Genomic DNA, 14,884 nt, shown 5'->3' on the forward strand with positions numbered 1-14,884 from the left:
CAACGAAGATAGGGTCCCCGAAGGCCACACACCGCAGTGCAAAGGGAAAACAGGGCAACCGAAGGCGCTCAGTAAATCGTACAGGGAGTTCCGGGCCACTCGGTCTCAGGTTACTTTCCTAAGCTTTCCCCAGCGCGGCCTGAGTGTTCTCCAAACCCACTGGAACCCCTCGGGCTCCCGGCCGTGAGCACGCGGGTGGGTGGGGGGCTGGCTCTTGAGCCCCGCGCACCCCCAACTCTAGGCCCTCTCCACCAAGGGTCTGCACTTCCTCCTGCCGCCAAGTCCCCACCTCGGCCGACTCGGGTTTCTCCTTCCAGGCGGCCCCCCTCTTTGTGACTGGGGGAGGGAGGGGAGATTGTGGCTTCACGTGGTCGGCTGGGGTGTGGGGAGAAAAAAAAAAGCGATCGTCAGTCGCACCCCCTTCTCGACCCACACTGATGCTAACCAAAAGCCTCCCGCCCAAGCCAGCCAGCCAGCCAAGGCTAACGTGACTCCTGATCACGTCTCTCCTCCCAAGCGCTGCGCTATTCTCAGCTTTTGGCCGAAGCCTTTGGCGAATGCGCCCTTCTGCTCAGGAATGTGTGTTTTAGGGTACCCGGAAGAGGAGCCAATCTTTCAAGCAAATTCCCTTTCTGGTGCGTTCTTCTCCCCTGAGCAAATTCTGGGTAAAAGTTTTTTCCTAACTTTTCTCTCCCGGTCCCCCGCCCCTCCCCTCAGGAATCCGCCCAGAGCGCTGCAGGCACCGCCTTTCTCGTTCCCTCGGCCGCCCCTTCCGACTTCTACCCAATCGGAAGGCGGCTACAGAGAAAACAAAGAACGCTATTGGGCCTCCGGAGTGCTCGGGGCCCGCCCCCGGAGTGGTTTGTGAATGGGGGGAGGGGAGGAGGCGGGGCGGCCCGAAGCCCTGCGAGCCCGACGCTTCTTCTAGCCACCAGCGCGACTCCCAGGCGATACTCTGCGCTCCTTCCCCGGCGGGCGGCGGCAGACGAGGGGACTCGCGGGCCGGGACTGCGCGGGGCAGGCCGCGGGTGCAGGAGCCTCGGCGCTTCGGATTCCGCGCAACCGGGTTTCCAAAAAGAACTCGCCCAGCTCTGAGCTCCTGAGCACGGATCGGACTCAAACTGAGAAACAGACGTTTGACTGTAACTTGGGGCCGACCTTCCCGGGGCTGAAAGAGGCTCCAGGTTCGGAGGAGGAGGAGGCGGCGGTGGCGGCTCGTGGGGCCTCGAGGCGAGAAGGCGGAGCTGCACCGCCTCGGCGGCGGCCCGGGCGAGCAGGCGGGGGACACCGGGCTCTGGCCTGGCGGAGGCCCGACTCGGTGTGGGGGGACGTGGGCATCGCCTTGCGCCCTGGGCTCGAGAGACTTGGGCAAACTTTGGAAGGTAACCGGAGACGCTTGTAGTCCGTCGCCGAAGAGAAAGCCGCACCGTTACGTCTCGGCGGGGAGGGTAAGGCGACACCCCCTCCCCCGATCCCCCATCCCAGACCCAGGAGTCTGAGCCCCCGGCGGCCGCGTGAGTGCCACGCGGAGGCGGCTGAGGCGCCCCCTCGGCTGGCGGCCTCGCCCCCGCCGTGCAAGCACCCTAGCGCCCTGGGCTCCGCGCCGCCCACGGCCCGGCCCCGGCGCCGGGAGGACTCTCATGCGCCGGGCGCGGCGGCGCCTCCCTGCATCCCAGCCGCTCCCCAGCTCCTCGTCTTTTTCCTCCAGCTGAGAACGCCACTGCACTCTCGGCCCGCGATGCGGGGCCCCGGCACTGTGGCGTCGCACTCGCCTCTGGGCCTGTGCGCCCTGGTGCTGGCGCTTCTGGGCGCGCTGCCCACGGGCACCCAGGCTCAGCCCTACCACGGCGAGAAGGGCATCTCGGTACCGGATCACGGCTTCTGCCAGCCCATCTCCATCCCGTTGTGCACGGATATCGCCTACAACCAGACCATCCTGCCCAACCTGCTGGGCCACACAAACCAAGAGGACGCGGGCCTCGAGGTGCACCAGTTCTACCCGCTGGTGAAGGTGCAGTGTTCTCCAGAGCTGCGCTTCTTTCTATGCTCTATGTATGCGCCCGTGTGCACCGTACTCGACCAAGCCATTCCTCCGTGCCGCTCCCTGTGCGAGCGCGCCCGCCAAGGCTGTGAGGCTCTGATGAACAAGTTCGGCTTCCAGTGGCCTGAGCGACTGCGCTGCGAGAACTTCCCGGTACACGGCGCCGGCGAGATCTGCGTGGGCCAGAACACATCCGACGGCTCCGGGGGCGCAGGCGGCAGTCCCACCGCCTACCCTACTGCTCCCTACCTGCCCGATCCGCCTTTCACTGCGATATCCCCCTCGGATGGCAGAGGCCGGTGGTCTTTCCCCTTCTCCTGCCCGCGCCAGCTCAAAGTGCCCCCCTACCTGGGCTACCGCTTCCTAGGTGAGCGCGACTGCGGTGCCCCGTGTGAGCCGGGTCGTGCTAACGGCCTCATGTACTTTAAAGAGGAGGAGAGGCGTTTCGCCCGCCTCTGGGTGGGTGTGTGGTCAGTGCTGTGCTGCGCCTCGACGCTCTTTACGGTGCTCACCTACCTAGTGGACATGCGGCGCTTCAGCTACCCAGAGCGACCCATCATCTTCCTGTCGGGCTGCTATTTCATGGTGGCTGTGGCGCACGTGGCGGGCTTCCTGCTAGAAGACCGCGCCGTGTGCGTGGAGCGCTTTTCGGACGATGGCTACCGCACGGTGGCGCAGGGCACCAAGAAGGAGGGCTGCACCATCCTCTTCATGGTGCTTTACTTCTTCGGCATGGCCAGCTCCATCTGGTGGGTCATTCTGTCCCTCACTTGGTTCCTGGCAGCTGGCATGAAGTGGGGCCACGAGGCCATCGAGGCCAACTCGCAGTACTTTCATCTGGCCGCGTGGGCTGTGCCGGCGGTCAAGACCATCACCATCTTGGCCATGGGCCAGGTGGACGGGGACCTACTCAGTGGCGTGTGCTACGTGGGCCTGTCTAGTGTGGATGCGCTGCGGGGCTTCGTGCTGGCGCCCCTCTTCGTCTACCTCTTCATCGGGACGTCCTTCCTACTGGCCGGCTTTGTGTCTCTCTTCCGCATCCGCACCATCATGAAGCACGACGGCACCAAGACGGAGAAGCTGGAGAAGCTGATGGTGCGCATCGGCGTCTTCAGCGTGCTCTACACGGTCCCTGCCACCATCGTGTTGGCCTGCTACTTCTACGAGCAGGCCTTCCGTGAGCACTGGGAGCGCACCTGGCTCCTGCAGACCTGCAAGAGCTATGCCGTGCCCTGCCCTCCAGGTCACTTCCCGCCCATGAGCCCCGACTTCACAGTCTTCATGATCAAGTATCTGATGACCATGATCGTGGGCATCACTACAGGCTTCTGGATCTGGTCGGGAAAGACCCTGCAGTCATGGCGTCGCTTCTATCACAGACTCAGCCACAGCAGCAAGGGGGAGACTGCGGTATGAGACCCGGTCTTTCTCCCACCCTTGCCACTTCTACCTCCCCGTAGGAGAGGAGGCTTGGTAGGGAAAGAGAACTGCTGGGTGGGGACTTGTTTCTGTAGGCTACCCCCTCCCCCACTTAGCTTTAACGTGGAAGTGAGAAGTTATTTGGAGGTGAGAAGAGATTTGGGGTGAGAGGTGATTTCGAAAGGCCTGAGTGAAAAGTCAAAAGGCGGTGTGGATGGAAAGACTGCTGGCTAAGACTTGCAGGATGCTAACTGATGCTAACTGTAAAAGATAAGGGCCTGGAGGGCCGCTAGGGAAAGGTTGAGAGCCGAGACTGGTTAGTTCCTCCGGGCGCCAGAGCTGAGCCAGGGTTGAGTCCAATCCCTGCTGCAAGGCAAGTGGCTGTCCTCACTCCAGTGAGGCCGGGGGAGGGGGGAAGATAGCGCTGTCTGCAGCCTGGCTTTGTTGGGAAGATGGGGGCCCCCTGTGGTGCCCTTGTCAAGCGGTGGTCAAACCATAATCTCTTTTCACTGGGGCCAAACTGGAGCCCAGATGGGTTAATTTCCAGGGTCAGACATTACAATCCTCCCTCCCCGACCCCCTCCTGCCTGTTTTTCCTCCCCTTCCCCTTTCAAGTCTAGTAAAATAAGCATTTGGAAGGCCGGGGAGGCCTGCCTGCTAGAATCCTAACGCGAAGAAGCAAAAGAAGACGGGAAAATTTCTGAGAGGAGACCCGAGTGGTAGTCTGGTTCTGCTACTTTCTTCATTTTCTTGGGAAGGCGGGAGGGAGACAGAAAAAGAATGTTTTGTTTGGTTTCATACCCTGAAAAAGAAGTGATGACTTGTTGCTTTTCAAAATAGGAATGCATTTTCCCCCTTGTCTTTGTTGTAAGAGACAAAGGGGGAAACAAAAGTGTCTCCCCGAGGAAAGCTTAGCTATGAAGGCAGCGGCTTCTATAGGCAAAGCAGCAGAAATCTGAGCTTTCCCTTCGGTGGTTAATTTGGTTGAGATAAACATTCCTTTTTAAGGAAAAGCTAAAGACAGCATGCTCTCGTACCCATTCAGCTGAAGGTTCTGACTTGGATAAAGGAGATGCAAGAAGTTTTGTTATTTGTTTTAAACAGATTTAATTCAGAACACATGATCTAACAGGCTCTGGTAAACAGCTTAATGAACTCTCCCTCCATTCCGCACCCCCCATTAGCCTAAATTTTGTTTGTTCGGTTTTTTTTTTTTGTCCCCACCTCCTTCCGTCCAATATGTGTGTGTGTGTTTTGTGTGTTTGTTTGGGATTTCTTTGGGGTTTTGTTTCTTCTTTTGTTTTTTGAGGGTTTTTTTTTTGATGATTTTTTTTTCTCGTTTGTTTGTTTGTTTTGGTTTTTCTAGACAGGGTTTCTCTGTGTATCTTTCCCTGTCCTGGAACTCACTCTACAGACCAGCTTGGCCTCCAACTCTGAGATGCCCCTGCCTCTGCCTCCCGAGTGCAGGGATTCACAGTGTGGAGCGCCACACCTGGCTCCCCCCACCATCCAATTTGTAGTCTTCAAGTTGAAAGAAGAGGCAGAATGCTCACAGAATCAAAACAAAGGGACAAATTCATTTAAAGGGTTGAAAACGTCAATCTGTGTATGAGAACCAGGTGCGGACCCTTCCTCTGGTTGTGGACCCAAAGAGGCGAATATGACAGGATGCCAGCCAAGGAAGAGGGGGCGAGCTTGTGCCAGGTTCAGAAAGCCATTAGAGGAAGGTAAACTTCAAAGTGATTCTGGGGTTCTTTGAAATATGCTAGAAGACTTAAATTTATTAATCTTAAATTATATACTTTTTCCCCCCTGTGATAGAAGTCTGGTTCTTTGGCATAATGGTGTAAAGCTAACAACATCATGGGAGCTAACCTGCTCCACCTTTGACACTGACTGTCCTCCAGTCTTCAAAGCCTCTCAGTTTCTTAAGAGCGGTTGTTAAATGCCAATCAGGAGGGTACTGTCAGGAGTACAAATTACTTTCTATCTGTCACGTTCAGTGCAATGGAGCTGCTTTTACATTAAAGTGATCTTGTATTTCTGAAACTCAGAATATGATCTCACCTGTCGGATTTTTTTTTAACGGCTACGACACAGGTTTGGCCTCTTTTGTGTTTATCTCAAGCGCATGTGAAATTTGTAAAATAGAGACAGTGCAGTATGTATATTTTGTAAATCTCCCATTTTTGTAAGAAATATATATTGTATTTATACATTTTTACTTTGGATTTTTGTTTTGTTTTGTTTTTTGCCTTTAAAAATCTACTATGAAGTCCCACTTTATGACATGTACAGATCACAAATAAATTTTTTAAAAAATATGAAGCGAGAGTTTCTTTACTCTTCCTGAGATAGCAAACCTAGGAACAAAACTTTATTGTGGAAAGAAGGTGTGCCGTGGGTGTGTCCCCCATAGAAGAGGATGGTGGCATAGGATCCTGAAAGCTTTGTCTGACCTGTGGTTTTGCTTTGTTATTTTCTGTCTCCTGAACAGGCCTTCTTCACATTACCTCCAAGCCAGTGTTTCTCAACGCCTCGGTCTGGCCCCTTTGGGGTCACATATCAGATATTCTGCATATCAGATTTTCACATGACGATTCGTAACAGTAACAAAATTGCAGTTACAAAGTAGCAATGAAATAATTGTATGCTTGGGGTTACCACTCCGTGAGGAGCTAGGGAAGGTTTTAGGACCTACTAGAGAGGTTCAGGGTACAAGTCTCGCTGATCTGTAATTTACTAACCTTACGATACTAAACCCGTGCTTGAAAGGGGACTAGAAGGTATTTTGGCTATTTCTCCTTTTCCGTTGATCCACTCCCTGACTCCTTGGGAATCACGTGTGTCCCCTAGTAGGCCTTATCTAAGTTATTAATATTTAAATGCCTCGAATTCGGGTGGTAGGGAAAGTTCTTAGATGCTTCCAGATAAGAGCAGAGGTCACCTTTGTTGCCCGCCCCGCTGGAGGCTTCCCTCTGCCTTCTAGGTAAACTAAAACACACTGGGAGCTCTCTGGGGGGCGGGGGCGGGCAGTGACTCAGCAGCTCTCTGGAATAGACTCCTGCCTGACCCTGAGGTGGCCTCCGAAGCCACTCGGCTGTTAACTTGCTCTTGAAGAGGCCAACTTAGGAATGGGATAAGGCTGGGGAGCCCCTCCGGGAAATGGTCAAGGCAGCCTCATGCTCCCAGTTCCAAGCTTTGATGGTTTTTTTCACTTGCTTCTTGTTGAATTCAGGTGCCAATACCCGGATGATACCCAAAGTAGGCGGTACACCGTTGTTTCTCCCGTCCCACAACTGGCTGAAAGTTTCTGTCGTTCTAAAGCATAACAGAAACAGTTCTGTTTTCGTTCTAATTAACAGGCTCACACAGGCGGGTTTGTTCTACAAACTGGAAAGAATGAAAACCAATGACAGACAGCTCTCTCCAGGAGGAGGACGGCTAGCTAGACACCGGCTCAAAAGCGGCTTGGTTTGTTTTTTGTTTTGTTTTCTTACGAGTCTCCCGCGTTCTGGACATCCCAGTGGGTGTGAAGTCATTCCACCCGGTGAAGATCTGAGCAGCAAAGGGGAGAAAATTTAGGGACTTTGGATCTCTTAAGCTTTATCAAGTTCTCAGTCGTAAAATGACAACTTTTAGGTAAGCCATGCGTTTCACAACGGCAGTCAAAACTGCCTGTTAAGAGTTTGCTTGCAGACCAAGTGGAAGGAGTTTGCTGCTTGCTCACTTGCTTCTTCTCCTCCTCCTCCTTTTCCCATTCTCTTTTTCTGACAAGGCACTTAGACCCTCCCAAGGGAAGCCTTGTAGCTGCTCCTGAGAACATATCCCTGCCTTATCTTTCCGAGCTCCCAATGATCGAAGCGGCTTGGTCTCTAATGAGGGAACAGGAGCCGCGTGTGGAGCAGTCACTAACCCACTCTTACTTAGCAGGAAAATCCAACTTTAATTCCCTTCGCATGAGGATGCCCTGTGAGTTCAAACCTTACCTAAGAATTTTAGAAACCTCATGGGTTTTCCTAAAAAGTTGCATTTGAGCAGAAGCTTTGTGAGGGAGAAGCGTTTGCAGAAGGGCCTGTGTAGAGATGAAGACAAACATTGGCTGTAGATAGGTGCTAATCCCCAGATAAGGAACAAAAACATCAAAATCTTTTCTGCACTTTATAAAACAGAACACAGATGCATGTAACACCTAATCTTGGTAAGCAGGGGTGTAGGAGGGAAATGCCCTGTTAACATCTTTTTTTTTTTTTTTTTTGGTTTTCCCAGACAGGTTAGTATTAATTTTTAAATGTACTCCAAATAGTGATATTGGAAATTCTCTTGGTAGGACGATCGTAACGTCAGAGCCGGAGGTTTGAGCCTGTAATTACTCTCAGAAAAATCTCACTCTGCCCATCTTTAATTTCACTGAAAAGGCAGATGGCTATTTATAGACGGTATATTTTTGTGTATGCCTATGTGAATGGTGTATTACAGTCTACCAGGCTCCAGGAACTCCCAGAAAAGAGTGAAAACGGACTCCAGTGTGCAGTTAATAAACACCTCATCCTCGTGCTGGCCAGTTTTTACGCCAACTTGACACAGCCTAGACTCATTTGGGAAGAGGGAACCTCAGTTGAGAAAATGCCCCCTCCAGTTAATTAGCCTGTGGGCGAGCTCGCCGGGCATTCTCTTGATTAAGGATTGACGTGGGTGGCCCATGGGGGTGCCTCTCCTGAGCGGGTGGTCCTGGGTGGTAAAGCAAGCAGGCTGAGCAAGCCTTGAGGGAAAAGGCAGCATATCAAGCTATTCCCTGGCTTCTACATCAGTTCCTGCCTCCAGGTTCCTGCCTTGGGTTCCTGCTCTGACTTCTCTGCATGGGGAACTACAAGCTGTAATGTAAAAAGCCCTTTCCACCCGAGGATGCTTTTGGCCGTTATATTTTGTCATAGCCGCAGACACCCTAACTAAGACACATATTCTTTTTTCTTTCTTTTTTTTTGTTATTACCCTTTCCTCAGTGAATTAATCTGCTTTCAAAAAAAAAAAACATTCTTGAACTCTTCTTAATAAGTCTTTTTTTTAAAAAAAAAATCATCTAAAACTATGTTGTTCACACTTCCTAGTAAATTGAACCTATTTAAAAGGTTCATAACAATGCCAGTTTTGGGTAAACATACAATATTTTTTATTCTCTTTTGTTATCTTTTGTGTGCATATGAGGAGGTTGGTGGGTGTGTGAAATAAGTATATGAATATGGGTGTGTGCACAGGTGTGTGTACACACATGTGTGTAATGGGGGCCAGAGACTGATGCTGGCTGTCTTCCTCTTTCTCGCCCTTTTGTTGAGACAAGTCTCTTGCCAAATTGGAGCTCATCAGCTCCACTTGAATGGCTAAGCAGTGAGACCAATGACCTTCCTGTCTGTCCCCTCAGCTCTAGAGTCACATCAACATACACACAGCTTTGTGTGATGGGATATGTGTGTTTTACACGTGTGGGAAGACCCTAACTCAGACCCTTGTATTTGTGGGGCAAGCAAGCTGTCTCTCCAGTCCTCTCTTTGGGGAGATTAGATAGGTAGGTAGGTAGATAGATAGATAGATAGATAGATTAGATAGATGATAGGTAGATGATAGGAAGATAGACAGATTAATAGATAGATTGATAGAGATTAGATAGATAGATTATAGATAATAGATGATAGAGTAGATAGATGATAGATAAATGACAGAGATTAGGTAGATAGATAAATAGATTATAGATAATAGATGATAGATTAGATAGATAGATAGATAGATAGATAGATAGATAGATAGATAGATAGACATATATATATAGTCATTCTGGAATTTTCTCCTGTTTCATCTGGCTCTGTATGGGGGGAGTGGGGGAGGGGGAGGATGTAGGGGACATCACACACCTGTGATCCCAGCACTGCAAAGGCTGGGGCAAACCATCTGAGTCTTTGAGGTGGGCCCAGCTTTATAGTGAGACTCTCAAAAACAAACAAGATTTTATTCCACATACTTTTTGCTTTCTCTCCAAGCGAGTGACCTCATCACGGGCCAGATTTAGCCAGCTGCTTAGAATTTTTGCTGTTGGGTATTTAAGTAGCAAATCTATACTCAAACCTTTGAAATGGTAGGGACAGACATTTTTGTGTCTGACCAGTTTGTTACACCCAGGCAGGAATTAAATGTTTCTCTAGGTTCCTCAAGCCTCTTTCAAAAACTGCCTAACAAGATAACCTTGAAGCTATAGTGAGGGGTTTGAGTGTGATTAAGCCAAGGGTCCACTTAACTGCAAGAATACTTTGGGGAGCTCTGTTCTCCCGCTTTTGCTAGTGAGTGCACTTACGCCTCTTACCTGTAAATCTCCTTCTTACCCAGCTCTGGCCTCAGGTTCAGCTCAGCGTTCGTATAAACGTGAGGTCAAGGGCAGCATAGACTAGCTCTTTGTGTGTCCTTGGTAATAATGATTATCTTCTTCCTAGCTGTTGACACCTCCTGAGCGCCATCTATACACAAAGCCCTCAGTACAATATGGTAGAACGGACAAGACAACCTACCCCAAGCCCTAACCACAGCATTTGGTACCTAATAAGTACTCAGTGAGTATCAACATCTTTATAATAAATACACAGTGATCTCGCTTACACATTAGACTAGACTACCCTAGGGGGTAGGTATAATTACCCCCCAGTTGGTGTGTGGGGAAACCTAGCCCTGCAAGGTGAGCCAGAGAGTGGCCGCGTTGGCTCTGGTTGGTGCCCCTAATCACCATGCCGCAAATATTTACTGAGTTCTTAATGTCTTCCATCCTCTATTATTCCTCTTAATTTGATCCAGATCTGTTCCAAAGGGAGGAAAATAACTTACATCCTGACAGGGCAGAACTGGAGAGGGGATTTTCAGTGCTAGTTCCCTACAAGTGTTTGGTTTTTTTCTTAGAAAGAGGCAGAAGGCTCATAAATACTATTTAGATGCTTTCTTTTTCTTTTGTGACAGCATCTGGCCATGAGTTCAGTCTGGTCTGGACACATGTGGTCTGCCCGTCTCTGCCTCCTGGGTGCTAGGATTGCAGGCATGAACCACCACACTCAAATGGGTTCATCCTTCTTCCCCAATATGAATTTCTACATCGAGATCCAAGGATCTGGAACTGAGAATTAAGTTGCCATGTGTGACTAGAGATGTGTGCTAGCATATGTGAAATCCCAGGCTCAGTCCCCAGCACCAAAAATAAATTGCACAAGTCCTGGAGATCTGAAGTTCGAGATCACCCAATGTTCCATAGGATACATGAGACCCTATCTTTAAAAAAAAAAAAAAAATTAGCCAGGTGGTGGTGGTGCACACCTTTAATCCCAGCACTCAGGAGGCAGAGGCAGGCGGATCTCTGGGTTTGAGGCTAGCCTGGTCTACAAGAGCTATTTCCAGGACAGGCTCCAAAGCTACAGAGAAACCCTGTCTCAAAAAACAAACAAAAAAAAAATAATTTAGGGAGGGCACTCTGAATAGCCTTGTAGAAGAATCCCTGGAATGTTGCATCAAAAACCACAGACCACCTAACAAAAACCCAGGGGTGAGAAGCCCCCTTTCAAACTGGTCAGGGGAATCTAAGAGACTCCCAAAACAAGACAGGCTATTGCTGTTGTATCTGGTGGCTTCCAGAGGTTGAAAGTAGGTTCCAATTGCTAAAGACACCCTGAACTTTGGACACAGGACCCAGACGATCTGAGCTAGATCTGATCGGAAAGCCTCCATCATAAGGACAAGCTTTCACAGTACTGAAAGGTGGATACAAACTGCCAAGGGAAGGAAGCAACCGAAGTCCTATCCAGCTATGAACCACAGCAATGACCAGCATGGCGCAATAATGGCACTAATATCTTGGCAGTAAACAACAGCTCTGTAATTGGAATTAAGGACTACCACCAACAGGGTGGATGGAAGTCATGCCTGGTACTGAAAACCTAGTCAACTACCCAGGGCTAGAGAGCTCATACACCTTAGAGGAGAACCTGTGCCTGCTGCTTTATTAAACCAACATAATCTCTAACTACACTCTAAATATTTATCTTTATACCCATTATACACACACCTTTAATCCCAGCACTCGGGAGGCAGAGGCAGGTGTGTGTGTGTGTGTGTGTGTATACATACACACACACTCACATATATATATATATATATATATATTAACATTTTTAAAGGCCATGCATTCAAAAGCATGCAAGGAGAGCACATTGGAGTGGTTGGAAGGAAGAAAGAGAAAGGGGGAAATGATGCAATTATGTTTTAATTAAATTGTGTATATGCATATATACATAAATTAATTAAATCATATATTATAGCAATAATTTTATATTTTATTAATTAATAATTAATCAGCAATATTCAATAAATAATAGATAAATTTATTGTATGGGCATTAATAATTAATTTATCAATTAATAAATCTATTGATAATTGATTAATTATTGAATATTTTATATATAGTCCCCTAAGAGGCCTCCCCTGTTGCTATGGCTCCTTGCTTATTCCTTCCAGCCATGAAGGAGAGGGTGGGTTCCAAATGGAGGGTCAAGGACATAGTGGGAAAGTCCTGGCTTCTTGTTGACCAAGACTGCTGTCTCCCTACTGGTGAGTCAATGAGTAAGAACATGAACAGAAACAAACCCAGCACCATGGAAATCCCCTTCCTGGAAGCCAATGCTGGGAATCACAGAAATGTTTTTATTGTGACTGTCACATGTATAATGTCAATGTTATCATAGTACAGTTATAATATAGACAGTTATCAGTTAGTGACTTTAACTGAGTTTTATTATTAATTTGTTTTATTTGGGGAATTTTTTTTCAGACAGGGTCTGCCTATGAAGCATTCAGTGATCTACTCTCAGTTCTTGGGGTTAGAACGACGTGAAGATCTTAAAATATGTCAACTTTGTGCTAATCACTTACATTGACTCATTTTGTCCATACACGGGGAGATAAAAATTATTATTATTCTCATTTAATAGGCTCTCCATGTCTGCCTAAAATAAAATAAAAATACAAGTACACATGAGTTTCAACAATTAATCCAAAGCATCCTGGAGCTGACTGCCAGGATAAGCAGCATTTGCATCCCTAGTCCATGCTCCCTCTTCTGCATTTGCACCTTAACCGGCTTGCAGGGTCTCCCAGCAAGATTACTAGGTGTCTAACATTCTAGTTATAGAGGACACAGCAGAGACTAGCAAAGGCTAGCAAATAATCCCAAAGGTGTCCCCAACACAGGTTAAACCTGTTGGGTAAAGACTAGGGTGGGCTCACATCCATTCTTTTATTGTTATTATATTTTACTTATTTATTCTGTGCGTGCATGCACACACAGGGACCACAGTCCATGGGTGTAGGTCAGAGGACAATTTGCTGGAGTTGATTCCCTCTTTCTAGCATATGGGTGTTGGGAACCAAACTTCGGAGTCAGGCTTGGCGACAAGGACCTTGATCAATGGGGCCATCGTCTCTCTGGCCCTTCACCTCCAGTCTTTAGTTCATTCAGGTCTGAGTGAGCTTAGATTGCTTAGAAAGTCCAGATTCTCACTGTAATAGATTCTCATTAGATAAAAGTTTTTGCTGGTGGTACATGGCTGTTACTATTTAGCTGTTAGCAGAAAATAATTCCCTGTAAGGATACTTGTTGACACTTTATTCTTATTTGCCGTTCAGACTTCCAAACAGGCAAGCTAGTAAGTAGCACACTTTTCTGGGAAGTCAGTGAAGGCTATACTAACTGGCTATCCCTGTGCCCAGCTTCCAGGGTCGCATGCATGCATTTACCAGGCCTTCTGGTGGCACTCTTCAAATGCCAAATGGCTTGATACAATTAAGAGCCCCAGGAAACAAGAAGAAACATTTCAGACGGAACCCTCCTCTCCTCTCGGTCCATCAGGGAATTCATTCTACTGTCTGTACAAGTGGCAAAAGGAAGGTTAAAAACAACCCTCAAGTTCTTCATTCCAGATCTACTTAAGTGAGCCCCCTTAAGAGAAGTGGGTTCTTGTTTTACTTGAAGTGGGAACCTATTTTGCTGGAAGAGTCCAAACAGTGAGGCAATTCGATTCAGTGCCTTCATCTCTGAGGAGGGCACAATTCCTCCGTTCACCAAGTGGATTTGGTCTACAAGCTGTACAAATGTGTACTCCAGATAATTGTGTCCCTTCATCTGCAAACCTCCCTCTTGGGTATTAAAACTGTTCTCTGCTTGTCTCTTGGGATTAATAGGTTCTGTCTAAGCTGCTGAAGTAACTCTTGGGGTGGGGGGAGAAATCAATACAATATCTGATAGTCAATCAGAATACTACCTAGATGGCATTTTATTAATTTTAAATTAAAAAGCAAGATTTCGCTAGTCAGAATATCAGGTTTGAGTAACGCACAATAGAAAGACTCAGCAATTCTACCTCTAGACAGTTATGGCATAGGGAGAAAGAAGCAGTATTGAGTCTTTTACATCTGACTATTTGATTTTTAAAATGGAAAAAAAAAGATCAACCCTATATATATTCGTTTGCATAGGATCAAGCTTCCAAAACTTAGAATGGAGTCAGCCTCATTTTCCTCACTTCCTTCTTTAACCTAGAGATGTGTCTTATATATTTCCCAAGTCAAGGGAAAGAAATCACCTTTAATGTCAGCAGGCAGAAGGCAGAGGTAACTCTGTGAGTTCAAGGCCGCATAATGATTCCATGTTTCAGAAAAAGAAAGAAAAAGGAAGGAAGGGAGGAAGGGAGAGAGAGGGGGAAGAAGGGAGGGATGGAGGGAGGGAGGGAGGGAGGGAGGGAGGAAGGAAGGAAGGAAGGAAATAAATATACTGATGAAGAGGAGGGAATGAAAAGGGGAAAGGCAGGAAATTGGAGGATGTGTTCAAAGAAGAGAGGAGGGGCCTGGTAACACAGGTCTGTAATTTCAACTACTCAGGAGGCTGAAGAGACACATCACAACTTAAAGGTCATCCTGGGTTATGAATGAATTGTGGTCATCCTGGGTAACTTAGTGAGACTCTGTCTCCCAAAGGAGTTTAAATAGAGTGGTTGAAACAGAGACCAGAAGTAGAGAAGCTTCAAGTACCGCAGAAAGAAAAATAAATAAGAACAAGAGAAAGCCCACAGACACTCGTGCCGGAGAGTAGAACAGTAAGAGAACGCTCTGAACACTCCTTTCCTGACCCACGACGCAACAAATGGCCAATTAATTGACTTCTCGTTACCGTCATTCCCTGTACCCCAAAGTTGCAAGAAATGAGGTCACCGAGGGTGATGACTTTATGTCTCATCCCCTCTCAGCCTCTGAGACACACGCGCTTGTTCCCACCATAAAGAGAAAAGGCTGAGACACCAAGAGGTTAACTTGCCAGGACCACGTGATTCCTGCGCCGTACCAGCCCTC

At 48.2% G+C, this 14,884-nt stretch overlaps 1 protein-coding gene across 1 annotated transcript; it reads left to right on the top strand.

Annotated features, from left to right (window-relative positions):
* The first annotated feature begins 903 nt into the window (after nt 1-903).
* On the top strand, nt 904-4,763 carry LOC121458637 (frizzled-7). The gene has a single exon (XM_041667943.1). The coding sequence runs from the start codon at nt 1,739-1,741 to the stop codon at nt 3,455-3,457; it is 1,719 nt and encodes a 572-aa protein (XP_041523877.1). The 5' UTR covers nt 904-1,738; the 3' UTR covers nt 3,458-4,763.
* The last annotated feature ends 10,121 nt before the right edge of the window (nt 4,764-14,884 follow it).

The sequence above is a fragment of the Microtus oregoni genome, unplaced genomic scaffold (assembly GCF_018167655.1).
Source record: "Microtus oregoni isolate MIOR12 unplaced genomic scaffold, Mior012 000018F_ref0000195, whole genome shotgun sequence".
NCBI lineage: Eukaryota > Metazoa > Chordata > Mammalia > Rodentia > Cricetidae > Microtus > Microtus oregoni.